This window comes from Peromyscus maniculatus, chromosome 3, assembly GCF_049852395.1.
Source record: "Peromyscus maniculatus bairdii isolate BWxNUB_F1_BW_parent chromosome 3, HU_Pman_BW_mat_3.1, whole genome shotgun sequence".
In the NCBI taxonomy this organism is placed as follows: Eukaryota; Metazoa; Chordata; class Mammalia; order Rodentia; family Cricetidae; genus Peromyscus; species Peromyscus maniculatus.
The window spans coordinates 161,880,297-161,898,550 of NC_134854.1; the positions used below are offsets into that span (position 1 = coordinate 161,880,297).

At 40.3% G+C, this 18,254-nt stretch overlaps 1 protein-coding gene across 3 annotated transcripts in view; it reads left to right on the forward strand.

Moving 5' to 3' along the window:
• The window catches only part of Pde3a (phosphodiesterase 3A), a 275,229-nt gene that overhangs the window by 215,765 nt on the left and 41,210 nt on the right, over positions 1–18,254 (forward strand). For 2 of the 3 annotated variants that reach the window (XM_042274252.2, XM_076568189.1), the window contains exons 3-5: positions 9,653–9,903; positions 10,278–10,432; positions 16,956–17,080. In XM_042274252.2, coding sequence (XP_042130186.1) covers positions 9,653–9,903; positions 10,278–10,432; positions 16,956–17,080 — 531 coding nt within the window. Of the gene's footprint in view, positions 1–9,648; positions 9,904–10,277; positions 10,433–16,955; positions 17,081–18,254 lie in introns of all 3 variants that reach the window. The other variant, XM_006976484.4, reaches the window with a different exon arrangement.

The window sequence follows — 18,254 nt, forward strand, 5'->3', positions numbered from 1 at the left end:
GGAAACATTGGGTTTAAAACACACTGGAGCTCTGCTAACTGCCATAATTAGGACCAGAGGTTGGGAAAAAGCCTTTCAAGCAGAAAAAAATCATAAAATATTTCATAAATTTTCCATACCTCTAGTAATGTATTTTCATTTAGTATGTAAGCAGTCAAGCTTTCCCACATCTTTTGATGAGGGACCAAAAATGCCTCTTTTCTGAGGTTGTATCCCCTGTGTGTATTGTAGTTCCAAGTTGCCTTTCTTAAGTCCCAAAAGCCATACTATGGATGACTGCCAATTTCAGTTTCTTTATAGTGGAAATGAATTAGGAACTTGGGAACATTTTTAGTCAAAAGTCCTTCAAGTATGTCACGGTTTTCTATTTGAACGTTTGAAGTCATGACTGAACAGCCTAATTCAATGAAAATCTACCTTCATGAAGCCTCTTTACAAAACCTGTGCAACTCAACAAAACTAGTCTGTTAGTTTCTAAGGAAATGGATTCCATTCCCTCACTTGCCATTGATTTAGTGATTATTTCATTCCCATATGTACTGTGATAAATGTAACCTGGTTTAAATAGTCCTGGGAAGCAGCAAAACTGACCTTTGATCAAAGAACACATTGATGATCAAGAGAATAGAGTCTGTGAAAGTTCCAGACAGGAGTCTGTTCCCTGGAAGACTCAGTGTGCATTAGGCAAAGTTAAGAAGAATAAGTGACATCATAAGAATGATAAGTGACACCATAATGATTTGTAATATAGAAAAATCATGGTAAGATTAGTAGTCAGTAAAACAAGTATTTTACTGTTTGTAAAATAATTTTAACATTAAAATGTTAGCCAATGGAGAGATGGCTCGGTGGCTAAAATGCTTGACACTCAACTATAAGGACTACAGCTTGGATATGCAGCATTTAGGCAAATGCCAGGAGAGCATGGAGAGCAATACTAGCCTTTAGGACACTGACATAGAGGAACCCTGACTAGGTTGTTTAGCTAAGTCAGCAAGTGCTGGGTTCTACTGAGAGAATCTGCTTTCGTATATAGGATGTGGAGTGCTGGAGGAAGACATGAAGCAGCATCTTCTAGAATACACATACATACATGCGCACACACATAAAAATAAAATGATGTCAAAAATACCATACAAATCTTTGGCTTCTCTCTCTCTCTCTCTCTCTCTCTCTCTCTCTCTCTCTCTCTCTCTCTCTCTCTCTCTCTCTCTCTCGTGTGTGTGTGTGTGTGTGTGTGTGTGTGTGTCACATAGAAAGATGATAGAAAGGCCAGTAAGAACTCCAGCCAATTCTCCAATTTTATAGGATGTAAGACCAAGTGTTTTAGTGGATAGCATTGCCCAAGGATATCTGTGATTGGTTTAGGAAACTGTCATGGGATTTGAAAATACATTTTTCAGCTTCCTAATCTAAGACTTTTGGCATTCCTAGTGGGTTACCTACCTAGCTTCTCAGCTCTCATGTTTTAAAGTGTGTGACCTTCATGTGGATTTGTAAAGTCTGCTTTATGCTGCTTCTGTCTCTGACAACAAAAAAGACACCAGGTGCTGTACTGAGCAGGAGGATTTGCAAATTATTGTGTGTTCTCTACCTGGGCAGGCGTGTCATCAATCTGTTTCATAAAGTTATCAGTTTAATCATTATCCTTGACTGTGTGGGAATCAGAGGTTTCACGTGACTGCTCCATGTCACCTCGACAGGGATGTGTCAAAGATTAGATGTCTTTCCCTCCCTTCCCTCATGTGAGACAACCTCCTTAATCATGAAGCAGGAAATTTATTTCCATCATTGCTCAAGCTTGGACTCCCCCCTTCTTGCTTTTCTTCCTTTAAGTAAGGAATGTTCATTAGCTTCTGTTTTCATCTGTGTTTTTCCCACACTTATTTTCTAAGCTGCCTTTTAAAAAAATTAAAAACCCTAGCATCTGAATATTTTCATTCACACCTGACATGGTGCTTCAGCAAATAATCTGACATATTAAAGATATATTATTTTACAATCTGTTGTGACTTGTTTACATATACTTACTAGGATCTTTATAACTTACAGCTCATGGTAATTAGATGTTCAATAATTATCTTCAGAGAGTGAATTCTTTCTGATGTCTACCCACATTCAAAGATTCCCTTTGTCTAACCAGAAAACTTGTGACATAACAATAGTAAAAATGAAAATAAAGTTTCTATAGTTGACTTGATATACATGTCTAATCTTGGAATTAGGTTTAATGTTGATTTCAACTGTATTGTTCATCTTTTTAACTTGTCCTTTGGGGTATTACTTTTTTAGTCACCATGATGAGATACTTGAAGTGAGCAATTCAGGATGGAAATATTTATTTTAGCCCAGCATTGGAGAGCATTTGGTCCTTTGTGGTGGAGAAGCTACGGCAGTGGGGAAGGCATTCCTTTGGGTCCTTGAGGTGTAGCTAGTACATTGGGTTGGCATTTGAGAAATGGAGAGAGAGAGAGAGAGAGAGAGAGAGAGAGAGAGAGAGAGAGAGAGAGAGAGAGAGAGAGAGAGAGAGAGAGGAGAGAGAGAGAGAGAGAATGAATATATCTGGCCAAAAGGCCAGAAGTAGGAGTGAGCTATAACCCCCAAGTTCTACCTCTCTGCAGAGCCTCACTTCCTCCAGCATGGCCACACCTCCTAAAGATGACACAGCCTCTCCAGACAGTACCACCAGCTGGGGCTGAAGTATTCAAATAAACAGGCTTATGGGGGACATTTCACAGTCAATCTGTTGCCTTGAGCCTTTGTTTTAAGATGAAAACAGTACTTTGAAAGTGTCCGACTCTTTTGTTGTCACGATGCTATTCATGTCTCTGAAAATTGAAAGCCTGCACACTGGACACTGTCAGAAGACTGCAAAGTTGACTGGATAGAGGAAAGAAGCAGAGGAGGGAAATGTTCTAAAGGGTGTGCTTTCAAAAAGGCAGTGGATATGGTGTGTGGTGGTGCACGCCTTTAATCCCAACACTTGGAAGACAGAGGCAAGTGGATCTCTGTGAGTTGGAGGCCAGCTTGGTGTGCAGAGTGAGACGGAGTGAGCTATTAAGGATACATAAAACTGCACTTTGTTCCCCACCATTCATTGGAGTGAAACACCAGATTTCTATCTAAAGATGGGGCTTCAAGTTTGGTTGTCATTAAACAGTGTTTCTGGAACTGTGTTTTCTGAAAGTTAAATATAAATGTTTCTGTTATAAGGGGAGAACAAGATAGGATGTTTTAATGTTTTATGTTGTTCTTGGGACTTTTTTGTTTGTGTGTTTGTTTTAAGCCTTGTTTAATCATCTGCCTTCTGTGGTCATAGGCCCACTGTGGTCTGGGGCTACTGCAGCTGGTTACTGAACTGATGAGCTCAGCTTGTTAGTTTAAGACGTCTCCTTTTGTTGGCCTTTGCATAAACCTGATTTTAGTGTTTATTGTCATTATTGAACATTTTTACTTAGCCTAATGAAACATATGATTATTATTGTTATACATAGAAATTTAATATTTTTTATTTGAAAAGACATGAAAATACCCTTTGAGTAAATCATCCAATTTTTCCACTTTGCACATGATTTAAAATACACCATCTCAATGATGGAAGCCCCACTGCCTAAAATTCATTAATAGCCACTCTCTGAACATACAAGTGGCTTTATAGTTTGTCTGCTGTTTATTGGCACAGCATCAGGATACCTCTCAGCCACTCATGTATGGTTGCTCTTGGCAGGTTCAGGGCAATCAAATTTGATTGTTAGTCTTACATTTCATGCTTCAATAGCATCCTTAGTTCTTTGAGCCAAAAGGGTGGTGATAAGTTCTTATGTACAATGCAGCTTTTAAATCTTTCATGATAATGTTCTTAAACCTGAAACCCAGTCAAGCTGGGCATGACTTAATGCCAGTAGGCAATGTGGACTTTTTCTTCTTGCTGTTGTTTTCTTTTTCCAAGCAAGTGCAATGTGTTCATGTTGGCTGCTCAGCTGATCCCAGTCTGCATGTCCTGCTTCTTGCCTGCTTTTTTTCAAAAGGCCTTTGCTATAGAACTATAGAGTATACAGGAAATGCCACAAAGAAATCTACTGCTTATAACAGCAATAATTTTTTTCTTTAACTACAATGTTTTAAATCAGTTCTTTGGGAATTTCATGCACACATACAGTGTATCCTGATCATATTCACTCCCACTTCTCCGTCTAGCTCCTCCAAGGTCCACCATTTACCCCACACCCCCTCCCCCACAACTTCATATCTTCTTGACATGTTTTTTCTCTTGTTTCTCATGGCCCACTGAGTCAACTTAACAAGCTATACCATATCAACACAGCACCCATTTTAAAGTTTATGTGGGTGAATTCCCCTTTTTCTTTTTAAAGATACTTCATAAAATTTTAATATTTTTCTCTAAATATGTGTGAAATACATGGTTTGCTTTTTTTAAGCTGTATTTGAAATAAACAAACAGGAACTGGCCAGAGAGCTCACTGTGTAAAGGTACTTATGTCAAGCCTGAGAATCTGAGTTCAATCCCTGCCACTCACATGACAGGAGGGAACTGATTTCAGAATACTGCCCTCTGGCACTCCCCCATTTGTCCCATGGCACCTAAATGTATAGATATATGTATATATACATGCACACACATCATATACACCATACACACACACTCACACACACACACACCACTCTTTCTCTCACACACATACCACTCACCACATACAGCACACACAACACACATACATGCATGGACACACACACACACACATAAATGTAATAAAGAATATTTAAGACATAAAAATAGGAAATAAGACAAAGTTATTCTCCTCACCAATAATTTATTTTAAAAAAAAAATCTAACCTAATTATGGATGGACCTACTCTTCTTCTTCTTTTTTTTTTGAGATTTATTTCATTGTCAAAAAGTCCTAAAATTTTGTCCTTTCTTGGTCTACTGTGGGATGTCTTTCTGTATGCTGTGAATAGGTGTTATTCCCATTGGCTAATAAATAAAGCTGCATTGGCTTATGGCAGGGCAGGATGGAGTCAGGCAGAAAAATCCAAGAGAGAGAGTGAAAGGAGAAAGGAGAGTAAGGGGAGATGCCAAACTGCTGTCCAAGGAGCAACGTGTAATGGGACGCAGGTAAAGCCATGGAACACGTGGTGATACATAGATTAATAGTAATGGGTTGAGTTACATTGTACAAACTAGCTAGCAAGAAGCAAAAAGCCATGGGCTATGAAGTTTGTGATTAATATTAAGCCTCTGAGTGATTATTTTATAAGCAGCTACGGGACTGTGGGCCTGGGTGGGACTGGAGAAACTTCCAACTACAAAGTTCAACTTAAAATTTCAAATTTTCACGGAAGCAGTACAGTGTCTTAGGGTATGTGTGTCAGTTGCTTTTCTGTCTCTGTGACACACACACAAAAAAATCATGTCAAAAGCAACTAATAGAAGAAAGAGTTTATTTTGGCTTATGTCTCCAGAGCTATATGAATCCATTATGCCAGGTGAGGCATGGTGACATCCTTACCTGCAAGCATAAATCAGAGAGAGCAGAAGGGACGTGGGGTGCAAGGCTGTGAACTCTCAAAGCCTCCCCTAGTGGTGTATTTCCTGCCGCAAGGCTGCACCTCCCCAGAAAGAGCCACCAACTGGGGACCAAGTATTTAAGAGTCTGAGTTTGTGGGAGACATTTCCCATTCAAACTATCGCATGGCTTATTTGTAGTAGAAAAGCACAGATGGAGGGAACAATTTCCATTTCAGAAGAATGCCCTGGGTAATTTTTTTCGACAAGTATATGAGATAAACTTGAAAATATGTGTTGTTAAAAGAGGTACTAGCCCATTCTGGTGATATTTTTGTGAATGTTGTCATAAATCATGTATATCTGCATAACATATGCGTAATTATCCTGAAGCTTTTAACAGTGCATTTAAATTTTCACATTGATTTATAAATACCTGGTTCTGGCGAATTTTTGTAACTCTGGCAAAGTTTGGTAATAGTAGGTGATTTTACTCAATTGTTTTACATTTTAATTATTAGAGAAGAAAATAGTTTGTTTTGGTTTGGTTTATTTCTTTATTTTTAATACTAGGGCCACTTCACATAGTTCAGGCTTGCCTTAAACTGGCTATATAACTTATGGTAGCCTTAAACTCCTACCTCCTGTCTGGACTGGCAGGCATTCATTGTCCTGACTTAAGATCAAGACACACATACAACAACAACAACAAAAAGAAAATTGCAGATTAATCTCTCTCATGAATGTACATATAAAAGTTTCTGATAAAATAGTTGTGAACTGAATTCAAGAGCACGTCAAAGAGTATCCACCATGATCAATTTGACTTTATCTCATAGATACAGGGATGGTTCAACATATACATCAATAAATGTAGTCTACTTATTCTAGTTAGGTCTATACTACTGTGATAAAGACAGTGACCCAAAGCAACTTGTAGAAGAAATCATTTATTTCAAATTATAGTTTATATAGACTATCATGGTGGGAAGTCAAGGCAGGAACTTGGAGGCAGGTCCTGAAGCAGAGGCAGTAGAAGAAAGCTCCTATGGCTTTGCTCAACCTGCTTTGCTATACAGCTCAGGAAAACCACCCCAGGAGTGACACCACTTCCAGTGGGCTGAGAGCTCCCACATCACACATCAATAAAGGCAATGGCCATAAATTGTCTAGAGGCCAATCTGATGGAGAAATTTTGTCAATTGAGGGTCCTCACCCAGATAATGCTTCCTGTGTCAAATTGTCAGAAAACTGATCAGGACACCAGCACATAAATAGACTTAAGGGCAGAAATGGCAAGATCATCTCATTAGATATGGCAAGCCTTTGACTACATACAATTTCCTTTCATGGTAAAAGTCCTAAAGAATCTAGGGATACAGGGGCCATGTGTCCTCATAATAAAGGCAATATACAGCATGCCTATAGCCCATATCATGCCAGATGATTATTTACCAGTTCCCCCTTTCTGTATTATTTTCCTTTGGTTAATTTTTTAGAGGCCTGTTACTGTGTTTTGTCTCATGTAGTTTCCCTCGGACTTCTTCCTTTATGATGCATTTTCTTATATCGATGTTTCTATCTTTATATTGACAACCCTGTTACAGGTTTCCTTGGCAGCTTTTGAATTCCTATCTTTAAAGTTTCTGTCTGGCAGATTATAAAACATTTTCACACTTCATTTTCATCTTATTATTCTATACATTTAATTTTTTCAAATCATTGACATTTAAGTCTATTTTGGAGACATTTAAGTCTAATTGTGGAGAAATTATTAACACTGTAATAGCTTCTTGTTGAAAAGCTTTAGGGCTATCATTTCTATCTATATTATAATATATATATTATTGTTTATACCACAACTGTGACTGAAATTTTATAACTGCTAATACAGAATTGTTTGATGTACATCATCTCTTTTCATTCTTACATTTACCTTTAGAGTTTAGCATTAACATTATGGTTGATTATTATTATGTTTTTATTGTTGTTTTGCTTTTTTCTTGTCTTGTTCTGTTGTTTGAGAGAGTATAGCTCCACACTGTCCTCAAACTCATCATATAACTAAGAGTAACCTTGAACAACCTCTCCCAAATGTTGCGGTTACAGGTATTGCCCCCATGCCCACTTCCAGAACTCTTATTATTATACCTAAAAATCACAGATGGGAGATATAGGGATGGAGAGATTTTAGTGATCTGGTAGAGACTGTGGTGCTGGAAAGTGTTAGATTATGAGACAGACCTGGATCTAAATGCCTGGATCCAGGACCTGCTTCCCTGATCACTATGATGTACAGTTTGAGATTACACAGTTCCTTGTGCCTCACACCGTGACTGCATGGCAGAGCAAATGGTCCTTTGTTATTGTCTGGAGGCTTCACCTTGCCATGTGTACACCTTCCCTGTATACCCCCTCTCTTCTAATGTTCCCTGAACAGCAATGTGAGAACAGTTGCCCTCACTTCTTGTTTTAGTTTTTGTTATTGTTTCTTTTTCTTCTCTCTCTTCTTCCCTAATGTCTCTGATCTGATGGACACCTGGCAAATTGTAACAAATGTGTCACAAAAGTAGAGAATTGAAATTTGATCTGCTCAACCAGGAGAGACAGAGTGTGAATTCGGGCACAAACTTGGTGGCTTTTCATGTCTGCCTCTAAAACTCATTGAATCCTTACCACATACCAGGCTCAGGTATTACATTAAAACTTCTCTGGGAGCAAGCTCTTCTTGTGTGTTAATGCCACTTTCAAAATGGAATTTTCCAGGGACAGTAGAATGAAGAACTCTTTATCAGGCATGTTTGATGGTGCTTTCACCCTCAAATTCTCTGCCTTTTAAAACTGGGTGTTGATTGGTTCAATCTTCTGTTTGTTTGGCATTGGATGGCAGTGATACTGACATCAAACTCAGAGCTCAAATGTGTTAGGCAAGTGCTGTCGTACCAAGATGCAACCCTAGCGCTGTTTCAGTCTTGCTATAAATGCCCATTCCTCCTCAAGCTCTTGCTTTGAAAAATGTGTCTCAGATGGAGGAAGAAGCTGCCACATGCCTTTGCACAGGGGGAAAGCTGTAGGTGAGGATAATATGTCATGAGTTTTTAACATGCTGAAAGAAGGGCCTTGGAATATTTTCAGTGCAAAGAAATGATGAATGTTTAGGGGATAGATGTACTTACCCTGATTTGGATATTATACAATGCGTAATCTATTAATATATCACATGTATAACTGTTTGAAATGTTTTTTAATATTTATTTATTTTTATTTTCATGTGTGATGTGTGTGAATGTTTTGCCTGCACACACACACACACACACACACACACACACACACACACACACATATGTATGTACACCAGTGGTTCTCAACCTGTGGATCATGACCCCCAGCAGATATCCTGCATATCAGATATTTGTATTATAATTCATAACAGAAGAAGACTTGCAGTTATGAAGTAGCAATGAAAATTTATGGTTGGTGTCACCACAACATGAGCAACTGTATTAGCGTTGCAGCATTAGGAAGGTTGAGGACCACTGATATACATCATCTGCATGAAGTATGGAAAGGGGTCAGAGGATGGCACCAGACCAAACGGAAACAGAATTACAGATGTTTAGGAACTGTCATGTGGGTCCTCTGTAAGAGCGATAAATGCTCCCAAACACTGAGCCATCTCTCAAACCTACATGTACAATTTTTATGTGTCAGTATATATTTTCTAAAAATGCAACTTTTTTTGAAAATCATGGACCCACAAAAACAACCATGGCAAATTTGATTAAGTGTCAAAACAGCAATGTGACTTGAACTTCGTTGTTCTGAAATGTTTAACTCGGTTTACTTGCTTTTTGCTTATAAGAGAGTGCATAAGTAAGGCAGGGTCTCACTACATAGCCCAGGCTGGCCCTAGAATTCATGATAAGTAAGGCAGGGTCTCACTACATAGCCCAGGATGGCCCTAGAATTCATGATCCTCCTGCCTCGGCTGCTTGTATGTCAAGTTTATCAATGTGCACTACCATGCCTGACAGCTGTTTGTCTTTCATCCAGAAAGCCTGAATTAGCTCACTTCACCTCTACACTTCCACCATCCTTGACCTCTTGCTTTGGTGTCCCAGTCAGGAACCAGCATCACTGTGGATATCGCCGTGATGGGCGAGGCCCATGGCCTCATTACTGACCTCCTCGCGGACCCTTCTCTGCCCCCAAACGTGTGTACATCCCTGAGGGCCGTGAGCAACCTGCTCAGCACCCAGCTCACCTTCCAGGCCATCCACAAGCCCAGAGTGAACCCCACTGTAACCTTCGGTGAGAACTATACCTGCTCCGATTCTGAGGAGGGCTTGGAGAAAGACAAACTGGCCATTCCCAAGGTAGGTGTGGCATGAAGGGTTTGGTCTGAGCGAATCTTTCCACAGTCTAAGGTTTCCTTCCTGCCACTTGTGCACAGTCTGAGACAGAACCGTCTTGGGGAGACCCAGGACCCCCCAGTGGTTGCTGTGTAGCCCAATTTCCTTCTTGCTCTCACGTCCTTGGACTCCCCAGTGAACACCAGGCACGGCTTACTGCTGCCTTCCTCATGACTCCCGTGTTGTGTTTCTCGTTCCATGTTCCAGGATAGTGAGAGATGAGATCTGGCCCGTACTGTTCCATCTCCGGCTTCCACATGCCTTGATTCCTTCCGTTGTTTTACATAAAAGTTAAGGATCTAAAATGTGGCTGGTAACAAAGTGAATCTTCCTTCCAGCGCCTGAGAAGGAGTCTGCCCCCAGGCTTGCTGAGAAGAGTCTCGTCGACTTGGACAACCACCACCTCTGCCACAGGTCTGCCCACCTTGGAGCCTGCACCGGTGCGGAGAGACCGCAGTGCCAGCATAAAGCCTCACGAAGCACCTTCACCCAGGTCAGACTCCGTGCCTGCGGCTCCGCGTCTCCTCAGAGGAGTGATTTGTCCAAAGGGATTTGTAGAGTATGAGAGAAGAGAGGCCTAAACAGAGTTACTGAGAAGTGAGCTTTGAACATACCAAATGTGCAAGCTTCCATACTGAGAGTTTAGGGCCTGACTGGCATAACCTTAACTGTAAATACTAAGGGTGAGTTGGGATGACCCCTGCTCCTATGGCACTGAGTGGAAAAGGCCAAGGCACAGGACACTTGACCTGCACTGAGATCCATACTGAGAACTTTAACTTAAAGGCGTCTAGTCTGACATTTATATATGATCCTTAACGTAGCCTGTCACACCTGCTGTGTCTTAATTCCTGCAGAATTAGTAAGAATTATAGATCAAAAGTATATATCATCTTAACAACAGTTGGATATATCCAAATCTTTTAAATTTCCTTGTGTACATGTGTGCCTGTATATGTGTTTATGTGTGTGTATATGTGAGTAAATGTATGTATATGTGTGCACATGTATATGTCAATAAATGTGTGTATGTGTACTTATATATGTGTATATATGTGTGCATATATGGATAGATGTATATGTATATATCTGTTTATGTATGTATATTTGTATATGTGTGTGCTTATGTCTGTGTATGTATGCATATGTATGTATGTGTATACTTGTGTGCATATGTGTCATGTGTGTATATGTGTGTGTGTGTGTGTGTGTGTGTGTGTGTGTGTGTGTGTGTGTGCATACTCATACACATGCATGTTTCCTGGACAAATGCTCTTACCCTGAGCCATACTCTGAGCTTTACATTTTATTTAGTATATTAGTAGTATGTTGAATTGCAATTTTATGTGAAAGTCCACTTTCCATCACTGGCCAAGTGCCTAAAATAGACTAAAGATTATTTCAGAGGTTCCATCTGAGGTCTCTCAGATTTTGCTTCGGGGCTTTGGAGTCATAGTAAATCTGGGCAGAGGAGCCTGAGCACCTTGTCGCTGCCAGGAAAGACAGGAGGGAGAGGAAGCAGGAGAGAAGGGGAAGGCAAGGGCTCACATCCTAGCATGCCCTGCAAGGGAACAACCCCACTAATCTAAGCACCTGGAAGCAGGCCCTACCTTTAAAGTTCAGTCTCTGAAGCTACAGACCAAGTCTTTAACACACGGCCCTTGTGTGAAATTCAAGATCCAAATGATGTTAGTGACTGAAAGGCAAAAATTAAAAAGGCTAAAGGAAAGGCAACATTAGTGTCTAAAATGATATATAAGAAAATACTACTAAAATGTGCTTTTAAAGGGGGCTACTTTGTCTCTGCTTTACAACTTAGAAGAAAATTAGAATACTTTATATGACTTTAATAATTACAATATGCCTTACCCTATAATTTCAGAATTATGAAATATATATCAGCTTATACTGACCAAATGAGTAAAAATATCTGTATTTATCCATATCTGTGTGTAAATATTTAATGACAATGTCTGAAATAGTTTCCATTTCACAACGACAAGGTGGCAAGCTGAGCATGGGAACTGCAGTTTCCCAAATCCTGAGACTTGAGTGTGGACAGACTTCTTTTTCATTTAGTAAAGTTTTACTTACCCACACATACAGCACAGTGACTGAACCTGTTTATGTGTCTTTACCAGCAACTGGGTCACCTTCACCCTTAGCATTCTGTGTATAAATTCCTTGAGCCCTCCACTTTGAAACCCAGTAAGCTCTCCACCAAAGGGCTCCTGAAGAACTGCCCTGGCCAGGGAGTGCATAGCCACCCTCTCAGACCACAGCCAAGAGGATCAGGGTATCACTGGGAACACTGCAGATTTCACCATGCGATGGCCTTGTTCAACAGACTGGCTACTTGAATTCCTCTCTAGTTTTTCCTTTAGGCTACTTCTTTTCCTTGGCCCTGCCTCAGACATATTTATTGTTTCTTTGTCTTTCCTGAATGACTGTCTGGCATTTCTCTACTTATTGTCCTGGAGTGGCCCTGATAAAGCTCAGAACACAGATGACTCCAGCATCTTCACTAAGATGATGGACCAAAAGAAGATCTACTCACAGCCATCTCTAGCCCCTCACCCCTGCTTCCCTCATTTAGAATGTAAATTGCTTTCTTCTACATAAACATTTATGTTCTGACTTAAGACCATCAGGTGTTTCTTTCATAAACCATAATTGTTAGAAACTATATATCATAATTCCACTCTATGATATTTTCTGGACTTTTGTAAAACTTGCAGATGTCCTCACAACAGGAGGCACACACTGTTTGGTGAGCATTTCTTGAGGTTGAAATAAAATATCATTGGTAGTAGTTATCATTTCTGTACTAGCAGATACAGTAGGAATGTGGGGCAGCTTGTTCACGCTTGGACACACTAGGAAGCAGTAAAATCAGGGCTGGGCCAGGAACCTGAGTCAGTTCCTAATCCTCTAGGTTCAGCTCCCAGGGAAGCACTTCCTCCAGTCAGGTCCCCCTTCCAAAGGTTCCACAGCCTCCACTGTGCCAAAAGTGTTCAAACATGAGCCTGGAAAGACATCTATCTGACATTGCCATTGCAAACTACAATGTTTCCTGCCATAGTTTACCTGATGCTCCATGGTTTTCTATGCAGAAAATGACTCTGAAAAATATATTGATGCTATCTCAACACCTTTTTTTTATTTCTGGTCAAGTCTGATTTCTTCCATTCTTTCTTTGTGTGATAAGTGAAATTAGAGGCTAACAATGAAGTCATCATGTAAGTAAAGGAAGGAAGGAAAGAAAGAAGAGAGAAAGAAAGAAAGAAAGAAAGGAAGGAAGGAAGGAAGAAAGGAAGAAAGGAAGAAAGACAAAAGAAAGAAAGGAAGGGAGGGAAGGAAGGAATGTTTTAATCTCTCCTCCAGTAGATCTTGTCATACTGATTTATAAAGTAAGTGCTCAGATGCAAACATTTTCACACAGATACGGACTAGCACATACCACCCATTTCCTTCATCCTAATGTTATTCACAGACACCATGCTTGTGGATATTTTTTCCACAGCATAGCTACTCCTTAATTTCACTATGCTGTACAAAGTTAGGTGTAAAATCTGAGAGTTGTACAATAGTTCCATCATTATGAAGTCATGAGCCTCACGCTGGTGAGAGCTTACCTCTTCAAGGGAAAACCATGCATATGAAAGCAGCATTGTACCATCACTAAATGTGATGGTTTTGACCTTAATCGTAAACCAAAGTTGAAGTCCTTTCTTATTCAGGAGAACCATTGCTACAGTTGCTGATTGTCTTTGACATAAGGAGTTTTAGTTTCTTCCTTTTTCCCATTTCTATTTCTTCTTTCCCAATTTTTTTTCATTGTGGTTCCTCAGGGACTTAATGATCCAAGCAACTTTAGAAGCAGAAATAAAAACAACCAATGTGGTGGAAGCACCCAGGAGACAGAGACGGGCAGAACTTTGTGATTTCCAGGCCAGCCAGGGCCACATAGCAAGACTCTGTCTCAAAATAAAGAAACAAACAAACATGCCAACAGTTTCTGTGGCTGTTGGATGCAGGTAGATAATTTCCCTCTGGAAAGTAAAGTAATGTCTGCTGCAAAGGACATGGGATTGAAAGTCAGAGGATGTGAACCACATAGGCATGTCCTCCAAGAGACCCTGAGTTATCCTGAGCCTCATACCCACCCACAAGAATGATTTAGAAAATAGAACTATAGTGTATATATAATGTTGAGGGGTATATTAGATGGAAGAGTACAAACAGATGCTTTAAGAATAGCCCTTGGAGAGTCAGAAATGGCTGATGTATGTCATACTCCCAGCCATTCCAAGTTTATCTCTTAACTGAGCCCAGGCTTGGTGAATCAGATGTAACAGAAGCCATAAGCTTCATTAAAAGACAATCCTAGCCAGTTTAGAAGTGAAGATAGAATTATTACACAGAGAGAAATGCAGATGTAAAAGGCCCTTTGGTGAAGAGGGCTGAGATCTTTTTTCTCTTCTGTTGCTTCCGAGTGAGTGGCCCTTGGAGCTTTCTCTCAGCCCCTTTCCTCTCCAGAATCCGAATTCTTTTTTTTTTTTTTTTGGTTTTTCGAGACAGGGTTTCTCTGCGTAGTTTTGCGCCTTTCCTGGAGTTCACTTGGTAGCCCAGGCTGGCCTCGAACTCACAGCGATCTGCCTGGCTCTGCCTCCCAAGTGCTGGGATTAAAGGCGTGCGCCACCACCGCCCGGCCCAGAATCTGAATTCTTACTGCTCACTAGTTCTAAGCAGGGGTCAGCCAGCACTGGTCATTGAAAAACTGACAGCTCACATGAGATTTACACCAAGTTATATGCAGACGGGACCCTGAACTATGATGAATTTAAATAACATACATTGGTTTATGCTGTTTTATTCATAGTATAATATAATAAATTAGTCTATATCAGGTTAAAGTAGGGTAGATATAGGTAGGACTTTATTAATCTTGACTTCATCACATTCCATTTTATAAACTTTTTAATTTTATAAAATAAAAAACACATTTAATTGTTTTTTAATTGTTTTGCCTGCATGAATTATATATGCAAAATATGTATAGTACCATTGGAAGTCAGAAGAGGGTACTGGATCCTCTGGAACTGGAATTACATATGGTTGTGAACTGCCGTATTGGTACTGGGAATCAAACCAGCGTCCCCTCTAAGAGCAGCCAGTTCTCTTAACTGAGCCCTCTCCCTCTCTACAGACACCTTTTAAATGTTTTATTGACTATAAAAGAACACAAGTAGGCAGTTTTTGACTGAGCTTCAAAAAAAAGATATATTTTTTAAAGATATTAAATGATGCTAAGTTCTTCAAAAAGTCTACATGGATGAGTAAGAATTTACCGACTGTATAATAATCTAAGAAATGAAGAGACAGACAATATATATTACATAATATTTTCACAGTCAATCTTAGCAGTTACCCAGGCAAGCAGAATGGTTGAACAGAGACCAACACCACAAGGAAATCATGGACTATCTGATACACAAAGTTTTTTTTTTTATCTCATTTACAAAATTCCAAGCATTTGTGAAAAGCTAAAGATGAAATTTTTGAAAACGCCTTGAAACAAGCATTTTGCAGGCTTTAGATGTTCTTGACAATTCTGAAGTTTAATTCACCCTTCAAATGTCTCTTTCATCATGTATGTGGTAAGTTGTTCTAAAAAGTAAGAGCAAAAGGAGGCTTTTAAAATATAATCATTGAAGAAAAATCTCATGGAGGAGGGGCTCATGAAATCTCATCCCTAAGGGGCTCTTGGCAACTGATGGCTGCTGGGAGAGGCAGAATCCCTGCTCTTTGGGACCATCTCCAAATTATACCTCACTAATTATATGTCTTACATGACAAACTCTATACATCCATGATTCATAATTCCATCAATGTCAAGATTATTTACAATATGCCACCCAGATATATTGGACACATCCTGTTCAATCTGCAAATTATAGATTTTAACCTTCACCAATTTACTGGTGCATGAAAGGACACACAGGTGCTAGCAAAACACAAACCAAGCACTTTTCACTGGGAACAGTCCAAGGTTGTCAACAGAACTCCCTGAAATCTGTTCTCTCCCAAACTAGCATGGATAATGTTTCTGTTTCCACATGTAAGGTTTGAAGCAGTACATAAAGGGAAATTTTGGTGTGGAAGAACTCCAGGAATCCTATACCACTAATTACACAGCTTCTGTAATCTTCTCTAGGCCCAATCCTCTGTGGATTGATTGATTCCAGATTTGTTTACAGGAAGCAACTTGGTGAAGCAAGTCTATGTTGATAAATGCATTTCCTAGGTAAAGAGAACCTATTACCTCTCTCCTAATCATATAATCAGTATGTTAGCGCCATGCCCATCACAAGTGTTTTTCGATGGGGCATGACTGGGTTATCACATTCTTTCCAGGGTGTCACCAGTAGAGAGAAATCTTTGGATACTGTATAGCCTGCTGCTAACAGTTTTCTTTGTAAGCCAGTGCTGAGTTGCCAACAGAGAAATGGCAGGCAACAGGTCTGCTTTTCATGCTCTACTTGATGAGTAAATACTGCAGCAAGACATTGTTATTGAGTGGCTTGATAAAATGTTAGTTATTGAGTGTATATTCACCAACAATATTGTATAACAAAGGCACTATGTCATAAGCATTTTGTCACTCCCTAATCCTATTTGGACAGTTGCATCACAGCCAATGAATGTTCTAAATAGATTTTGAAAAATCTGTAAGGGACATGACTACACATGAAGGAGAGTGTGTTTCATTTTATGAATTGCATGTATTGGGAACACCATCTTTGCTCTTGGTAGACTGTGTTTGATGAGAGACAGATACATGACTGCAGCAGAGGTGGAACTTAGCTTATTTTGTCATTTGCAAGTTAAATGGTTCTTGCAGCAACCTGGGAACAAATACTTAGATTGGCGTGTCTGTTGCAGAGGTGGTAGCTGAGTTCTGGAAAGATATGGATGAGTAATATCTCTGTGGTCTCTAATTGCTGTCTTTGTAGTGCTCTCAATCCCGACTCTTGGAATGCCCCAGTGTCGACGACTCTCACCAAGAGCAGGTCCTTCACTTCATCCTATGCCATCTCTGCAGCTAACCATGTAAAAGCTAAAAAGCAAAACAGGCCAGGTAAGCAATGTACACTCCGGGTGTACACTCTCATTTTCTGTATGTGTGATGCTGTAATGAACTGTGGCATTAAAATGAACAATAAAGTTTTAGTTAAGGGAAAGTGGAAGGAATTAGGGAATTCACCTCACTTAATCTAAGTCCAGGTTCTTGCGGGATCTATAAATTGGTTTTAGTGAGATACAATTATGATTCCAGCATTTAGGAGGCTGATGCAGGAGGATCAAGAGTTCAAGGCCTTGGGAGCTGGAGGGTTGACTCAGTGGTTAAGAGGGCTTGCTGCTCTGGCAGAGGATGGGAGTTTGGTTTCCAGTACTCATGTCAGGCAACCTTCTGCAACTCCAGCTCCAGGGGATCCAAGACCCATTTCTGGCCTCCCTAGGCACTGCATGCATGTCTGTACATATGTGAGCGTGCACGCGTGCGCGCGCGCGCACACACACACACACACACACACACACACACCACTTTATTACATTTGTCTCTGAATTTCCCTTCCAGGTCAGTGCCCCAGCTGTTCCTCTGACCTCTTCCTCCTGAGAAGTACAAGTGGTGAATGCGTGTTTCATGGCATTGTAGAATTTCTTCTTGGGGTTTTCAGTTACTTTCTGCTTCATTTCTGAATCTGCTGTCTTCAGCAGCTTAAGAATTTGAGTTTGGCTCAAGGAGAACCCTCTTCTCTCACTGTGATATTGGGCATGCAAATCTGGCTGCTATAGCAGCTGTGAATTCCAAGATCCATGTCCTCACCCTCAGGACATTACAGCAAGCTCTGCTGGCAGCCTCTGTGGTAGCTGGTCCTCTGCTCAGATTTGCAGCCTCCTCTGTGCCAACAGGCAGGAGATAGAGCTCTGAGGGGGAAGGCCGGCAGGACTGTGGTTCACCTACTCTGGCTATCTTCTAGGAACCTAATCCCTCTGATCTGGGTCTCTGCCTTGACCCTGAAACCCTTCTTTCTCTCCCTCCCTCCCTGCTTCCCTTCCCCCTCCCTCATTCTTTTGCTTTCCTTTTCCTTCTTCCCTTCCTTCTTTCTATCTCTCTCCTCCTCCCTCCCTGTCTTCCTCATTCTCTCCTGGCCTCCTCCCTTCCTTCTCATCCTTTATATATGTTCTTAAGGAAACAAGTATAGGTTTATTACAAATTAGCATATAACAGGCAGAAGCAGACCAAACAT